This window comes from Centropristis striata, chromosome 1 (genome assembly GCF_030273125.1).
Source record: "Centropristis striata isolate RG_2023a ecotype Rhode Island chromosome 1, C.striata_1.0, whole genome shotgun sequence".
NCBI classification, from domain to species: Eukaryota; Metazoa; Chordata; class Actinopteri; order Perciformes; family Serranidae; genus Centropristis; species Centropristis striata.
The window spans coordinates 21,006,026-21,024,364 of NC_081517.1; the positions used below are offsets into that span (position 1 = coordinate 21,006,026).

At 37.7% G+C, this 18,339-nt stretch overlaps 1 protein-coding gene and 1 pseudogene across 1 annotated transcript in view; both read right to left on the reverse strand.

The window, feature by feature from the left end:
- slc43a1b (solute carrier family 43 member 1b) overlaps window positions 1-17,296 on the reverse strand; it is a 163,145-nt gene extending 145,849 nt beyond the window's left edge. The window contains exons 1-5 of the mRNA XM_059334301.1: window positions 17,090-17,296; window positions 4,323-4,481; window positions 3,657-3,840; window positions 3,489-3,544; window positions 1,501-1,577 (exon numbers count right to left, since the gene is read on the reverse strand). Coding sequence (XP_059190284.1) covers window positions 1,501-1,577; window positions 3,489-3,544; window positions 3,657-3,840; window positions 4,323-4,476 — 471 coding nt within the window. The 5' untranslated portion in view covers window positions 4,477-4,481; window positions 17,090-17,296. The remainder of the gene's footprint in view (window positions 1-1,500; window positions 1,578-3,488; window positions 3,545-3,656; window positions 3,841-4,322; window positions 4,482-17,089) is intronic.
- LOC131980148 (U2 spliceosomal RNA) lies at window positions 6,647-6,749 on the reverse strand (annotated as a pseudogene).
- Window positions 17,297-18,339: the final 1,043 nt, after the last annotated feature.

The window sequence follows — 18,339 nt, forward strand, 5'->3', positions numbered from 1 at the left end:
AGTACTCTCACTCTATCTTCTATTTTCTTCTAAATGGGGCCATTATTAGAACTATTGACATCAAATTGTCTTGAAGAAGATTTTTTACTAGCGATTGAGAGCATAATGTTGTCCCTGAAAATTTTTCCTGAGGTAATAAATCAAGTGAGAAGTTTTCAAATTTAGCACTGAAATAAATGGGCAGATTTCTTTTGCAGCCAAACTTAGCACCCCCTACTGGAATTTTCGGTGAATTGCAGGCTTTATGCACTTCCTGGTGGCCTCCATGCTCAGACACGGAGATTGCCGCCTGGCACAGATGCACCACCAACAGCCTCATTGGCTCCCATATTAAAATCGGAGATAAAAAGGGAGATGTAACAGTTTTTTTAGATTGCTCTAACAAAGCTATTTTTTCATTTTTCTTCAAAAAAAACATATGTAGACGTTCAGGAGGAACTCGGGACGCTCAAAGTGAAGTCGGATCAATGATAGGTATTATACTCGTCGCCATCTATGGTTACCAAATGGTTTTGCCAAAAATGCTTTCTGTTCAAGGCCAGAAATTCCAGTCCACCTCTGGCTGCTGTCACTCTTTCATTAACAGGTGGTGTCAGTTAATTCTGTTGATTGCTTTGATCTGATTGCCTTTGATCTTTGATGTGATTACAGTTACAAATACATACACACACACATGTGCGTAAGCACGCACACTCCTCACACATGCATACACATGCTTCAAACACACACACAAACACACACAATATCATAAAATTACCATTGCTGGTATTTAATAAATGTAATGTGTATTAAGTATTGTGCATTTAAAATAGCACTTTATATTTACTGTGCAATCTGGCAATCTGCAGTATAATTACGCACCTAACACTTTAACACTTCAGCACTTTAGCGTTTAACACTAGTGAAATACATATGGTCCCCTGACCCCTGGCCTGTATGTTCCATCATCCACTATAGTTTTCATTGTTCTTGCTTTTATTTTTATTTTCTGTTCTATTGTGTTCTCAAGGACATTTTTTCTCTCCTCCTGCTCATTCTGGCCATGAAGGCCAACTGTTCTACTTGTTGTTACCGTTGTTTTATTGATTTTATTGTTATTGTTATGGTTATGATATTGACATCAACCTGCCAAAGGGACTAAAGATGTAAATCAGCCGTTGGCTATAATCTTGCTTATTTACATGTATATGCTCATTAATATGTATTGTCCCTGTTTTAAATAAATAAACTCAAACTTTAGGATCTACTTACTAACGAAGAAATAACAAGGCAAATATTCTCAAAACAGGAATAATAATCTTACACATTCTGCGCTTGCATAGTAAATTGCTCTTAAAACAAGATCTAAAAGACTTTTTGGCAAGATACAAGATTGGAAGACTTGGTTAGATTGTTAGTTTTTGCGGTGTTCTGTCTGCACTGAACTTAAACCATTCCAAAAAGAAAACAAGATAGGTTACTTAGGTCGTGTTTATGTGTGTACGTGATTGGGAATCATACTGTGAGTGAGGTGAAGGTCAGGCAGATTCCTCCAAAGCCGTTGAAGGAGACAGCAAGGAAGATGAGGCCAGACAGCACTGGTGAAACACATGGAAATGAATAATGTCGTCAACTATAATGAAACTTTAATGGCACATTCACTTTTTTGTTTGTTTGTTTGTTTTGTTGCATAGAAAACACTGCATTTGAACATTGTATAGAAAGTGTGTAAATAAGGTAGGTCAAGGCCAGGTTATTATAGTTAACGAAAACTAGTGAAATAACCAAAACTAGAATTGAAAAAACATTTTCGTTCACTGAAATAAAGAAAACATTTTTTTTTTTATAACTAACTGAAACTGTATTTTGTGGCTACAAAACTAACTAAAACTAACTGAAATTATAGTATAGTATAACTTTTTTCATACGTAAACCTTTTTGGTTGATGAAATCTATTTCATCTATCTGGTTTTATGACTTAATAAAGTTATTGGGGCTGAGATGGATCAGACAAAGGAAATAAAGGAAACATTTACTGTGACTTTTTTTAATCTTGCACCCAACAAATACCCCATTACAAAAAACTAAAACTAATAAATACTAGCACTAAAACTAATAAAAAACTAAACTAAAACTAAACTTTTTTATTTTCTAAAAAATAAAAACTAACTAAAACTAGCAAACTCACTCAAAGCCCAAACTATTACGACCTTGGGTCAAAGTGGAGAACCAGGAAGACAGGCTCCAAAGTATAATTTGTTTTCTCAAGAAACAATTTTGTTATTTGTTTCATCTTGTAAAAGTAATTAAACTGTTTATAGCCTGTTTGATCATGTGACTGGTACGTTTACTGGTAAGTAAAATGTTACCACAACTACAAAAATAATCAACCATAAAATAATCCAATCTTTCCTGTAAGATCTTTATCACTGTGGGAACATTGTGCTATTACAGAAACTTCGGATACTTACTGTTCATGACATCAATATTTCTCAAATATGTGTTTTTATTTTAAGCTATATTCAGATCATGAGAACTTTCCAAAGCACTTCAAGACTTATTTTAAATGTAATTCTCAGGTTCACTCTTATCCAACGCGTCAGTCTTCATTCTCCAAGATTTCTAACATGCAGAGGTCAATTTATTATTCAATTTAGGGACTAAATTATGGAATACCTTTTCCCATCTATAAAATATTTCACAAGATGTCTAAAAGCCCATTTAATTGTTGTTTTAAAATTCTGATTCACACACAAATACACTTTTATAACATGTTCATTTTTGGGGTTTTTTGTTTTTGTTATTGTCATTATAACTTATTGTTGATGTTATACATATGTTTTTTCTATTATCAGTTTATTACTTTTTAAAAAAAATACTTTATTGCAAGGCTTCTTACTTCCACAAACATAATCAGTCATTTCGTTTTCTTTACAATATTGTACCTTGCATTTTTTTCCTTTTTTTTCAAGGTATATATTCACAAATTAAATAACAAAACATAGGGTAAACAGACAAAAATGTATACAAGGCAAACTGGTATTTCCCAAATGAGGCTCTCCAAGAAAAGGAATAAACAACAAACTAACGACAACAGCAAAAAAATAGAAATAAATATATATTTTTTTTTAAATAAGAAAAAATAAATAAAAAAATAAATAAATGAAAAAATAAATGAAAAAATAGTAAAATATACTAAAATAAACTAATGACAAAATAAGGGGTGGTGCATGTATGTGTGTTCATGAATCTGTGTGTTCATGAATCTGTGTGTGTGTGTGTGTGTGTGTGTGTGTGTGTGTGTGTGTGTGTGCGTGCTTTAAATAAGCCCATCTGGGTTTTCTGCCTCTCCCTGGACTTTACACTATATGTTATCTTTGTCATTTTTATGTAATTCTAACTGTGCTGATAAAATAAACCTAAACCTAAAACCTAATTGTATGTTGAAAGAGCAGGATTGGACTGAAGCAAGCAATGTTGGTTCAGAGTTTGAGACATTAATGTCTTACCTTCAGGGTCATATGCAGCAGCAGCTATCATTGCACACGAGGCTGCAAAACATGAACTAAAACATACACAGGATGTCAGAGCGTATATGGGTGGTGGGTTGGCTTCAATAAGTATTGGAAGCTGTGGCTTTAGATAAAAACAATTTAAAAAAGGACTGTTCATCATACCTGCCAATGAGCCTCAATGGACGTGGCCCGTATCTATCCATTAAAATACCCAGTGGTAAAGTAGCTGCACTTAGGAGGAAGGAGCCAATGGTGAAGCCAAGGTTCAGCATCTCTTCTTGCTCCACACAACTCTGCCAGCCAACAGTCTCCATGGAAGTCATGTTGGTGTTGACAGTCTCATTTTCTGGACATGATTGTAGAAAGAAAAAAATCAGGTGACTGTAAACTGTTGAAAAAAAATAAATGAACTCTCCTCCAAGTGCAGTGAGGCACTAAGAGAAGTACACTGTAAAAAAAGAAAAACTGTTGTTTTTACGGTAAAAAACTGGCAGCTGTGGTTGCCAGAACTTTACTGTAATAAATACAGTAGAACTTTTTTTTTTATATTACGGTAAAGAGATAATAGCACTGTTGATTTCATGTTTAAGATTGTCATTTTATTCCATATTTAACGGTACAAATAAAAAGTTTTTCCATCAAAAGAAATACTGTTTTGCCAAATTATTGACAAGAAAATACTTTATAAATGAAAATTAATAAATTAAAGATTTTACCATTAAATGTTACAGTATTAGTAGTAGTAGTATTTTTGTTAGAGATATGGTGTTTAGTACATTTAACAGTGAGAAAAATAATTTTTACAAAAGGTTTTAATGGTGGTCTTACCAATACAAAGATGAGAGTAGAAGCCTTCGTTCTTCAGCATGATGAGCAGTGATCCCCAGCCCAGCAGAACGGCAGAGAATAGCAGGTTCTCTATAATTGCTGTGACAGCCATCCACCACCTCCTCCTGTATGCCTGTTCCAAGCTGGGAGCCATGGCCGCTACACACACACAACAACAGGAAGACAAGACAAAAACGTTAATGAACCAAACAACAGGAAAACTATGAAAGAATTATTCTATCTTTATTCAAGAGCGTAGAATTTCAGTTTCAGCATGATTTTATTCCTTTTAAGTGACACAGCTCCTTCTCGTGCTCAGATTTATTCTCCTCATGCTCATATTTTGTGTTCACACTGATTTCTGCTGCTTTCCTTGCAAAAACTGAAATCTAAGTCAGATTAAATATCTTAGATCAAACATGCTTATTTTTGTCTGATAAGATAGTTCTTCTTAGTCAGCATCTTTTATGTTAGACTGTTTCACTTGTTTTAAGTGTTTTGGTCCTTAATTGTCTAGGTTTCATGCTGTTTTGTGGCCGTTTGGGCATTAAGCAGACTAGAACAAGGAAGTGATTTAGCGCAGCTACGTCACCGATTGGCTAATTCGCTTGAGTGACGCGAAGGGGCGGGCTCTTCTGCCGCCTCTTAAAAAGTGTACCACCAAACATTTTGTCAGAACAAGCACTGTGTTGTATGTTAGAGACAGAGACAGGTGAGTAAGGTTTTGTGGTATTTTCGTTTGAGTTTGTCTAGGTTTCAAGGCATCAATACAATTGATGTGATGAGCATCTAAATAAGTAAATAGATAAATAGGTGAATAAATAAATTAATAAATAGTAAAATAATCAGTTAAAAGCTAGACCAAACAGGTGGGTCTTGAGCCTCCTTTTAAAAACATCAACAGTCTCTGCGGTCCTGATGCCCTCTGGCAGGCTGTTCCATAGGCGCGGGCCATAATGGCTGAATGCAGCCTCCCCGTAGGTTTTAGTTTTCACTTGTGGAATAATTAAAAGCCCGGTGCCAGTGGACCTCTGGACCCGCAAGGGTTGATATGATAAAAGCATATCCGATAGATAAGATGGCCCCCAGGCTGTTAAGACATTTAAAAACTAATAAAAGAACCTTAAAATCGATCCTGAAACACACAGGGAGCAAATGCAGTGATTTTAAAACCGTTGTAATGTGCTCTCACCCTCTGGTCCTCGTCAGCACGCGTGCGGCTGAGTTTTGTAATAATTGTAAGTTGTGAATGCTCTTTTGGGGAAGACCAGAGAGCAGGGCATTACAATAGTCTAAACGACAAGAGATAAAAGCATGCATCAGCACCTCAGTGTTGGCCTGAGAGAGAAACGGGCGCACTCTGGCTGTATTCTTAAGATGGTAAAAACATATCTTTGTTATATTTTTTATGTGTGGAATAAAATTGAGCTCAGAGTCGAAAATGACGCCCAGATTCTTCACACATTGTGAAGATTTAAAATCTCGTAGTTTTGGTAAAAGTTTCTCTCTCTTGCCTTCAGGACCGATGACTAAAACCTCTGTTTTGTCCTGGTTGAGCTGTAGGAAGTTCACTGCCATCCATGACTTGATATCTAGAATTCAGTTTCAAAGGGAATCAATTGGCATCCGTCAAAGGACTGTCCCAATGTCGAGGATGCTCCGGAGGACAGAGTCCTTCTTTTGCCCAAATTCCAAGGATGCATGTGTGTATCCTCCGTGCGCTCCGAAACAGCGACGCTGGCGGCGCAATATGCATTTAAATAAGTACTTTCAGTTTACACTGAAGTTTGTCACATAACTTACAAAACGTGTGTTCAAAGTCAAGCAAAAACATATACATAAACAAATGCCAGAATATTAAGCTAAAGATAATAAACGTCATCTTGATACATTGCCGGTTAAGTTAATTAATGCCGTCTCAGTCGCTAAAGTTATTGTTAATTAATTTATATGCGTCCGATGATGATGTACTATGTGCAACTATGCCTATGTAAGTTGTACATTTCTTTATTGTGTTTACAGGGACCGAAACTCCGCTATTATCCGTTATTGTTATTTATAAATAACTGTTATTGTACTGTACTGTAAAATAAAAATAAAAAAATCACAGAACATATTTCCATGAAGAATTATGCTCCGCTGCTTTTATGAAACTAAGTAGCGGCCAAATTCAGCCAGGATCAGTTAAATATTCAGGTTTAATCCACTTTGTGGCTTTTACTTGCTAAATCGTGGAGATTCAACCTTAAAGCATCTTCTTCCATTTTTACAAATATGTGTCAGAGTGCTGATGCCAAAGACACATCCATGTTGTGAACTGATTTTGAAATTGCGGCGCTGAATTTATTTATTTATTTATGTATTTTTATTAAACTGAAAAGAACAGATACTACACTTGATCTTAGCCAAAAGGCCGAGAGCGGCGCTGAATTTAAGCAGGACGTCCAATTACGCAATGACGCACAGCTGCACACTCCGAAGGCTGTCCGATTTGTGCGTTACACCAGTGAAAGGAAGGACTCTTGCCTCGCCTCCGGAGGAAGGATCCTTCACTTTGGGATACATCTCATGTCTCCTGATGACGTCCCCAAAGGGAAGCATATAGAGATTAAAAAGAATTGGACCTAAAATTGACCCTTGGGGAACCCCACACTTGCTTTCATGTGTTCTGGAGGAGCATGTATCCATACTTACAAAGAAACTTCGATCTGAGAGATAAGAACTGAACCAGTTAAAAACAGTACCAGAGAGGCCGACCAGGGTTCGGAGTCTGTTTAATAAAATGTGATGGTGTTGAGATACAGTAGAACCAAGACTGTTCATTTTTGTGAATCTAAATTACACCTGAAGTGCTCTTTTAAAGAGCTGTCTCGGTACTGTGGTTCATTCTAAAACCAGATTGATATTTCTCTAAAATGTTGTTTCTATTTAAAAAAATAATTTAACTGGTTAAAAACCATTTTTTCTAAAAATTTTACTTAAAAATGGTAAGTTGGATACAGGCCGGTAGTTATTTAAAATGTTGGGGTCTAAATTACTCTTCTTCAGGGGCTTCACCACTGCTGTTTTGTAAGCAGTGGGGAAGACACCCATCTCACAACATTTAAAATCTGTTCCTCAAAGAAAGCATAAAATGATTTTAAGAGCATTGTGGGAATAGGATCTAAAAGGCAGGTTGTTGGCGATGGTTCAGGTGTGTAAAAAAATACATTCTGGGATAAAAGACTGGATCTGATACCATCGATCTTACTTCTGAAGTGGTCTGCAAAGTCCTCACAGAGGGCCTCTGATGGTGTCATGCAAGCTTTATTAAAACTGGTGTTGGTTAAAAGATCGAAGGTGGAGAAAAGAAACCTGGGGTTGTTTTTATTGTCTGTGATGAGTTTCGAGAAATGGGAAATTCTTGCCTGTTTGACTGCGTTGTTGTACGTATGTACAATGATGGATTGTCAATTTAGTTTTTTTCCACCTTCTCTCTGCACTCTGCACACTGCAGTTTCTTTTTAGTTTTTTTATGTTAGCGGTTTTTTATGGTGGTACAGGTTTTGTTTTTGCAGTTTTAGTTAAAATTGGAGCCACTAAGTCCAGTGTTGATTTTAGTTTGGAATTAAAATTGTCAAAAATAAAATCACAGGATGCAGGTAAAAATCTAGGCAGCATAAAAGGTTCAAAAATTCTGTGGACATTGTGTCCGAGATATTATCAACATGTAGATTAAAATCGCCAGCTATTAAAATCCTATTGTACGTGGTGTGTATGATTAATAAAAATTCTGAAAATTCACTGATAAAAGAGGAAGAATATTGGGGTGGTCTGTAAACTGTGATGCAGATAATCTGAGGGCATCTAAAAACAAAGACGTGATATTCAAATGATGTGTAACTGTTAAAAGAAACCTCTTTTGGGTTCAGTGTTTCTTTTAAAAGTGACGCAGTACCGCCTCCCCTCCTAACCCCCCTTAGGAGGTTAGGAGGGGAGCCCCCTCAGCTGGAGCATCGGTGCCAAGCCATGTCTCTGTCAGTAGAAAGATGTCCAGGTTGTGATCTGTAATTTAGTCATTTATGATGTAGGTTTTGTTGGAGAGAGAGCGCACGTTCAGCACGGCCAGATTAATGTTTGTGCTGAACGTGCGCTCACCAGGTGTGGTGATGAGGACCTGCCGGAACTGGGGATGATGTAATGTCTATTAGAGGTTATGACTGGGATGGATGAAGGTGGACAGCAGGGAGAGCCAGTGGGGGTGATGACCTGTGGTGGTACCACAGAGGAAGAGGGTGAGAGCAGTCATGCAGGTGGAGGTGTTGTGGTCTGGGCAGCATGCTGGATTCTCCTCTCTTCACTCGCAGAACTTCATGCTGTTTTGTGGTCGTATGGGCCACCTGTACACTGGATCCGATACCATACAATCTCCTTCAAACCATCTCCTCGGCTGTAAATAGCTCAATCACACACATCATCATCTCCTCACTTGCAGCTGGCGTGTTTCCCACCACCTTCAAATGGGCCCAGGTGACTCCACTGCTCAAACAACCATCACTGGACTGTGGAGCGCACAGTCTTGAACCAAGTCTCCAGGTTCCTATCTGAGAACAACTGTACGATCCAAATCAGTCTGGCTTCAAACAGGGTCACTCTACTGAGACTGCACTCCCGTCTGTAACAGGCTCAATCAGCTGGTCAATCATCAGCTCTTTTGTTGCGAGACCTCTCTGCAGATTTCGACGCGGTTAACCACCAGATCCTCCTCTCTTCACTCGCAGAACTTAGTATCTCAGGTTCTGCCCTCCGATGGTTTGCGTCCTACCTATCAGGGAGATCTTTTAGAGTATCTTGGAAGGGAAAAGTGTCCAAACTACAAAACCTTTCCACCGGGGTGCCTCAAGGATCAGTGCTTGGCCCCCTTCTCTTCTCAATGTACACCACCTCACTTGGCACAATCATCCGCAATCATGGCTTCTCATACCATTGTTATGCCGATGATACCCAGCTGTTCTTTTCCTTCCCACCAAACGACCTCACAGTCTCGGCTGGATCTCTGCTTGTCTTGAGGACATCTCCACATGAATGACAGAACACCACCTTCAGCTTAACCTCTCAAAGACGGAGCTCCTTGTCATCCCACCCCGTCCAGCCTTATATCAGCCTATTAATCTTCAACTTGGATCCATGCAACTTGTACCCACGAGCTCAGCACGAAACTTGGGTGTCATGATTGATGACCAACTGACCTTCAAGGTTCATGTATCCTCGATTGCCCGATCTTGTCGATTCTCCCTGTACTGCATCAGGAAAATCAGACCCTACCTGACCGAGCAATCTACACAACTCCTGGTTCAGGCCCTTGTGTTATCCCGTTTACACTACTGTAACTCTCTACTGGCAGGTCTTCCTGCTGCACCACCAAGCCTCTGCAGATGATCCAGAATGCGGCTGCACGTCTGGTCTGGTCTGGCCCAGGAGAGCACATGTCATTCCGCTCCTCATCTCTCTGCACTGGCTCCCAGTCACAGCTTTCTTGACTTCATCCTTGCTTGTGTTGTATTACTCTCATTTATAAAAATGTATAAAAGCGTCTGCTGAATGACATTGTAGAATTGTAGAATTATCTAAATAAGATATTACAGCTTGTTACTGAGATTTTATTACCTATACTGAGTAAATACATGCTTGAAACTAGAATGTCAAAAGTTGTATAAGTATAAAACTGCTATTTCAAAGTAATCATTTCTTACATTGAGCTGCAGATAACAATAACAATTACTATAAAAAATAACAACAATACTTATAATATTTATTATTATTATGATAGGCTATGCTCACTATTATGTATTATCTATGGTCAGGATTTATAGTATACTTGTCACAACAAATGCATGTAATATCTGACACATTTAATCTATTGATCAGATGAGCAAAAGTCAGGTTTCATAAAACAAGAAATATTGGTTGGCTTTTTTTTCTTCTTTTTTTTCAACTCTATGGAGTCTTTGGCTATTTTGTCCATTTCTGACTCATTTTCATCCTGCCTGTATACACCACTTAAACATTTTTTAGTTTAAAAAAAGTTTAAATGTCATTTTGGGGGGTTTTTTCAGCACAACCTCACCTATATGACCAAATAATAATTGATTTTTTATTCTGACTTACTGGATCAACATTTTGAACCAAAAAGAAACAAAGAAAAATCCTGTCATTCAACTCTGGTTTTTATTCTAGTGTGATTCTATTTTATTTTTGTCTTGTGTGATTAGCAGAACAATTTGGGTCATTTTGTGTCTTTTTTGGTCATTTTGTGTCTTTCTGTGTCTTCTCTGTGTCTTTTTTGTTCCTTTTGTGTCTTCTTTTAGTCATTTTGTCCAACATAAAATGGGATTTTTAATCTTTTTTTTTAACTTTCAAAACACTATCATGCTCAATAAAGAATTTAAAATGTTGCAAATGTGAACACAGGTTGCAAATATAACATATAAGAGGGTTACATCCAGTTCTATAATTTTATACTAAATATATTTGAGCATGTCTCCAGTTTTACTTGGTATATTATCATCAAACTGAAACTGTCCTCATGGAGTTTACAGCCAGAACTTTAGAGGTAAATTTACAGTAGGGCTCATCGCTGGTTTGTTTTCAAGTCTGGATATGATGAAAAAGTCATGCTTTGGATGTTTTGGAGACTCCAGAGGGTTAAACAGCTGCAAAGAAATCTCATAGAGATTTTCTTTTTTTTTTTGGTCTGTAAAGGCTTTTGTTGTGTATGTTTAAAAAAAGTAATGAAAAAAAAAATCATTGTACACTGCAAAAAGCCACCTCACAAAAACAAGAAGAAAAAAAAGTAAAAAAAATAGATGTATTTTGCTTAAAAATAGCAAAATTATCTGCCACTGGAACAATAAAATTTGGTTTGTCAAGACTTTCCAAAACAAGTAAAACTAGGCCTGCAAGCAGGACTGAACGGGACCGAGCAGAGTGGAGCCGTCGGGGGAGGCCACGTCGGGGGAGGCCACGTCGGGCACGACGCTGTGTGCTTATTCCCTATGCGTGCCAAATTGCGTGTCTCCTACTACTCTGCTCGGGGTAGGTGTAAAACATGTTATTTCCTGTTGCCAGCAGGGGGCGCTATGACTGTGTGTCACTATTGACACGTGGGTGTGTTCTGGACTGGACCCTAATCACTTGTGTGAAATTTGGGACAGACTGGACAATGTATGGTGAAGTTATCCAGTCTGGTGTTAGACGGCAAACTCCATATTTTGCCGCCATGCCACGCCCACATATAGTAAAGGTCAGTAAAGGTGTTGATAAATTGTGTTCCCCAAGGCCCTTTGATGGTACTGACCAAGTTTGAAGGCAATGGGATTAAATCTCTTGGAGGAGTTATGTAAAGTATGCAACATGGTCATTTGATGAAAGGGGGCGTGGAAAAAGCATAAGGGGCGGGGCTTTATGAAATATTGTTATTTACAGAGGCTTTTTGGTGCGTCTCCACATGATTCATATGTGTACCAAATTTTGTGTCTCTACGTGAAACCTACTGCTCGGGCTAGGCGTAAAACATGTGACTTCCTGTTGCCAGCGGGGGGTGCTATGACTGTATGTCAATATTGACACGTGGGTGTGTTCAGGGCTGGCCCATCATCACGTGTGAGAAATTTGGGACAGATTGGACAATGTATGGTGAAGTTATCCAGTCTGGTGTTAGATGGCGAGACACCATATTTTGTTGCCATGCCACGCCCGCATATTGTGAAGGTCAGTAAAGGTATTGATAAGTTGTGTTCCCCAAAGCCTTGTGATGGTACTGACCAAGTTTGAAGTCAATGGGATTAAATCTGTTGGAGAAGTTATGTAAAGTATGCAACGTGGTCATTTTATAAAGGGGGCGTGGATAAAGCATAAGGGCCGGGGCTTTATGAAAAAATTGTGATGTAGAAGTGTTAAGGGCTGTACTCTGATGAAGCATGAGAAGTTTGGAGCAGATGGGACAAAGAATGGAAAAGTTATAAGGATCTCGTGTTTTATGGCAAGACGCCATATTTTGGTGCCATGCCACGCCCACATATTGTGAAGGTCAGTAAAGGTGTTGATAAGTTGTGTTCCCCAAAGCCTTGTGATGGTACTGACCAAGTTTGAAGTCAATGGGATTAAATCTGTTGGAGAAGTTATGTAAAGTATGCAACGTGGTCATTTTATGAAAGGGGGCGTGGATAAAGCATAAGGGGTGGGGCTCTATGAAAAAATTGTTATGTAGAAGTGTTAAGGGCTGTACTCTGATGAAGCATGAGAAGTTTGGAGCAGATGGGACAAAGAATGGAAAAGTTATAACGATCTTGTGTTTTATGGCGAGACGCCATATTTTGCCACCATGCCACGCCCACATAGTGTGACCGCCGGTAAAGATTTGAATAAATTTTGATCCCAAAGGCCTTGTGATGGTACTGACCAAGTTTGAAGTCAATGGGATAAAATCTGTTGGAGACGTTATGTAAAGTATGCAACGTGGTCATTTTATGAAAGGGGGCGTGGATAAAGCATAAGGGGCAGGGCTTTATGAAAAAATTGTTATGTAGAAGTGTTAAGGGCTGTACTCTGATGAAGCATGAGAAGTTTGGAGCAGATGGGACAAAGAATGGAAAAGTTATAACGATCTCGTGTTTTATGGCGAGACGCCATATTTTGGCGCCATGCCACGCCAACATATTATGAAGGTCAGTAAAGGTGTTGATAAGTTGTGTTCCCCAAAGCCTTGTGATGGTACTGACTAAGTTTGAAGTCAATGGGATTAAATCTGTTGGAGAAGTTATGTAAAGTATGCAACGTGGTCATTTTATGAAAGGGGGCGTGGATAAAGCATAAGGGGCGGGGCTTTATGAAAAAATTGTGAAGTAGAAGTGTTAAGGGCTGTACTCTGATGAAGCATGAGAAATTTGGAGCAGATGGGACAAAGAATGGAAAAGTTATAACGATCTCGTGTTTTATGGCGAGATGCCATATTTTGCCGCCATGCCACGCCCACATAGTGTGACTGCCGGTAAAGATTTGAATAAATTTTGATCCCAAAGGCCTTGTGATGGTACTGACCAAGTTTGAAGTAAAGTAACCCTAGCCACAACCCTAACCCTAACCCTAACCCTAATTTCTGTTTCCAGTAACAGCCACATTTTGGAGAAGTCACTTCTTGTCACAGTCACATGACCACCACACCAGGGTGTTGAGTATACGTCTCACGGAGATGTATATATATTCCAAAAATGAGGAGTTTTTGAATATGATAAAGCCCCCAAAAAGGTGATTACCTTTTCTAAAGAAAAATACTATTAATAGACGGACCAATTTCAATAGGGTCCTCGCACCGTTAGTGCTCGGTCCCTAAATATCTAATCTCAATGAAAAATACCAATCCCAAAAATACCTTAGAATTAGTGTATTCTAATATCAAGGGCATTTGTTCTTGATTCTAATGAAATACACGTGACCTATTTTGTTAATATGTTGAAAAATATTCTTGAATTAATAATAAGTAAATGCTAGAGCCATCATCTTGACATAATGATATGCATAGGCATTATATTTCTTGAAACCAGCAAAGTCAGACTAAAAACTAGTGAACTTTTCTTGATACAGCTACATATATTTCCATCTGGCTGCTTGTTTTAAGTATGTGAAGAGGTAAAATTATGTCAAAGTTATGATTTCTTAGTTATGCTTGAAATAAGAAATCATTACTTTGAAATAGCAGTTTTATACTTGTAAGTGTTGATGAAACAGCTTTGTAACTTTTGATATTCTAGTTTCAAGCATGTATTTACTCAATATAGGTCATAAAATCTCAGTAACAAGCTGCAATATCTTATTTAGATAATTAAGGACTGTAGAACCTGATAATAAAAGTTAATAAACTTTCAACTTTGACCTGTTGGTGGCGCTAGAGCTCTTGAGCTAGAGTTGCCTACACAGTATCACCACTTGAACTCAAGTAATGGGTGGTCTGCTTTTAAATTATTACAATATTGGGGAATTATTACATTATCAGGACTTGCGAAATGAAGGCTTACCTGATAATGTAATAACCTCCCATTAATGTTATACTTTATGACATTATTGGGAAAATTCACTTTATTACATTATCGGGGTTATTACATTATTGGGAATTTATTACATTATCAGGTTTACAAGGACCAAACACTTAAAACAAGTGAAACAGTCTAACATAAAAGATGCTTACTAAGAAGAACTATCTTATCAGACAAAAAATAAGCATATATCCCCTTGATCTAAGATATTTAAACTTACTTAGGTTTCAGTTTTTGCAGTGTATGTTTCACTGTGGGAAGATGCAGGAAGATAAAAAGTATTCAGGAGGAAACACACAGTTGGTTTGGTGAAAAACAATCAATATAAAGTGTATGTGTAGCCTTCATGCTGTGAAACACCATTAGTGTTGCATCAGTCAAACATGTGGTGTCAGCTGTGAGCTGGCATCAGACCTGACAGGAAACAAGTGAGGAGGAGTTTAACCCCACTTGACCTTCCACAGTAGCTGACGCTATCATATGTCCTGCACTGACCTCATCCACGTGCACACACCGAGGCACGGACACACAAACCTTCATGTTGAACTGCAATCCAGTGGAGTCTGTGTCCTTCTCAACTATGAGTGTGTAAATATTTGATGGATTCAATTCAAAGCCTCTGTGGTGAGTGTCTGTGTGTGTGTGTGTGTGTGTGTGTGTGTGTGTGTGTGTGTATGTGTGTGTGTGGCAATTTAGAAAGCAGTGATGTTAAAGGCACATGTTTACACACTGGAAGTCCAGCTGACCACGGAAATAGAACTCTATCTCCAACACACACACACACACACACACACACACACACACACTACACACACTAAACCCGTACTAAACACCATATCTCTAACAGTAATATACTGTAATAATTAATGGTAAAATATTTCATTTATGCAGCATTTATAAAGTATTTTCTTGTCAATTATATGGCAGAACAGTGTTTCTTTTGATGGAAAAACTTTGGCAATCTTAAACGTAAAATCAACAGTGCTAATATCATTTTACCGTAATATTAAAAAAAGTTCTACCGTATTCATTATGGTTCTGGCAACCACAGCTGCTGTTTTTTTACCGTAAAAACAACAGGTTTTGGGTTGGGTTTTTTTTACAGTGTATGAACTCTTATTTGAAGTTTCTGTGAAACAATGGATGATGAAAAAGAAACACCTCCTGTAGTTGCTTCACAATAAAGAGCACTCAATGCTGCAATATGAGAAGCGGAATATAGTGTGGAGTATAATTCATTTTCATTTAGCATCACACAAATTTACAGATGTGCCAAATCAGTGTAATGACTCAAAAGCACAACTAAGATCATTTCCATCTGAAAGTTCTTTAATTGGCATTCTACAACACGGACTGGCACAATGAAATGTGAGTTCCTTAAGGCTACATAAGAAAAAAAAAGTAGCTGCTCTGTAGTCTTATTGCTGTGCAGGCACCTCAGTTTACTGATGCTTGGAAGATGGTACCAGTGATGCTATGAGAATCCTAATGACCTGCTGCAGAGCCATCCTGCCCTGGGCCATGCACAAACCATGCCACTTTCTAATGTCTCCAATACAGAACAACAAGTTGGTACGGGAATTTTGCTTTAATTTTCCCTTCCTGAGCTAGTATCAGGATGGAGATATAAAAACAACCGAGGAGCTTATTTATTTTGAGATGTTGTGTCATGTCTCCCAGCGAGATCATGAACACGACTTCAGTTGGAATAGATTGTTCTTATGAACACAGGAAACATGAAGACTAGACTTTCTACAGAACATGTCACACAAAAACCTTTGCTCATTGGTATTAATGCAACCCCGATTCCAAAAACGTTGGGACCAAGGTTATTATAGTTAACGAAAACTAACAAAATAACGAAAACTAGAATTGAAAAAACATTTTCATTAACTGAAATAAAATAAAAACAAGTTTTAAAAAAACGATAACTAACTGAAAATGTATTGTATGGTAACAAAACTAACTAAAATTATAGTGAAAATGTCCTTCGTTTTCGTCTTTGTCAACTTTTTTCAATATAAACCAGTGTTTTTATTAAAAGAGGATTCTGTTAGTGAACCTGCAGGAACACATGGTAAATATGTTTACTGAGACTGGGATGTCTACACACGAACCAAAATTCAAAACACCCGGAACTATAAGAGTTAATAACCTTATTGGGGTTGAGATGGATAAACCAAAGGAAATAAAGGCAAGATTTATTATGACCTCTTTGAATCTGGCACCCAACACATAGCCCATTACAAAAAAAAAAAAAAAAAAAAACTAAACGAAAACTAAGCATTTTCAAATTAATTAAAACTAGTAAACTCACCCTAAAACTTAACTAAAACTAGCTGAATTTGAAAACAAAAATTTACAACGAATTAAAACTAAAACTAATGAAAAATCCAAAACTATTACAACCTTGCTTGGGACCTTGTTTAAAAAAGTAAAGAAAAAAAACACAATGCGATAATTTGCTAATCCTTTGCGACTTATATGAATTGTTAACTGTAAAAGGTAATTTAGTTCATGTTTAAGCTAAGTTAATAATTAACTTTTGTTTTTTCAAAATAAAAACTCATGTCATGAATTCATGTCAAAGTGACCCATCAGCATTAGCCTACATCAGAAGTGACTCCACCAACACCGCTGGAGTCAATAAAGCTTCCAGAGCGTCTACATGTGACTAGCACAAATTGACTTACTTACCTATGAGTTGAGCTCTTCCACTCAATGATCTTTATTTATGGTGATGACACGTTGTCTTCAAGCTCCTTCTGTTTCCAGACAGAAGAAAGTTTTCTTTTTTTCTTTTCCTCTCTCTTTCTTTTTCTTTCTTTCTTTCTTTCTTTCTTTCTTTGCAGTTTCTCTCCTGTAGTGTGGCAACTGTACTTGCACTTTACTGGCACATGTGCTCTTACATCCCTCTCTCTCTCTCTCTCTCTCTGTCTAAGTACAGTATGTCTATAAATGGCGCTCAAGTCTCACCCACCCACCCATCCCACACACACACACACACACACACACACACACACACACACACACACACATATTCTTGTCCTTCTATCTTTGTGAGGGCCCTCATTGGAATAGTGAATTCCCTTATAATAGTTTAGAATTTTTTTTGTCCTCACTTTGCAAAATTGTCCTCACTCTGTTGGCTAAAAACGTCCCCCTGTCATTATACTAATCGCTTGCTCACTGGCTCCACCATGTGGTCGGCTGCAGCACATCTCTAAACCAGGGATGGACACAAGGCCATACTGAGTTACATAAATGAAGTTACCACAATTCAATTCAATTCAATTCAATTCAGTTTTATTTATGTATGCCCAAAATCACAAATTAAACATGTGCTTCAAAGGTCTACAGTCTGTACAGGATATGACACCCTCATTTTACCATGACACTGGACAAGGAAAATTTCTATACATACAGGTTCAAAAAAATTGAATATCATGAAAAAGTTCAATATTTTTTGTCAATCATTTCATAAAGTGAAACTCATTCATTATATAGATTCATTACACATAGAGTGAAATATTTAAAACCTATTTAGGGCCCGAGCAGGCAACGACCTGCGAGGTCCCTATTGTATTTCTAATGATTATTCTTTTTAGGGCCCGAGCAGGAACGACCTGCGAGGTCCCTATTGTATTTCGAATGATTATTTATTATTTTTTTTTTTTATTATTATTCTTCTTCCCAAATGATCGCATATTTCACTGCCTGAACATACCCCAAAACTCATGAAACTTTAAATATAAGTCACTTATGGTGAAAAATTTTATAATCTATTGTCATCCTGAATTTCCACCACTAGGTGGCGCTATAATAAAGGAAAGCGCGTTTAGGCTAATAACTCCCACATACTTTATCGCACATTCAAAAAACTTATATCCACGCGTTCAGTGAGTTGTGCTGAATCTCGTGATATAGGCCACTCCCATTTTCGCCTG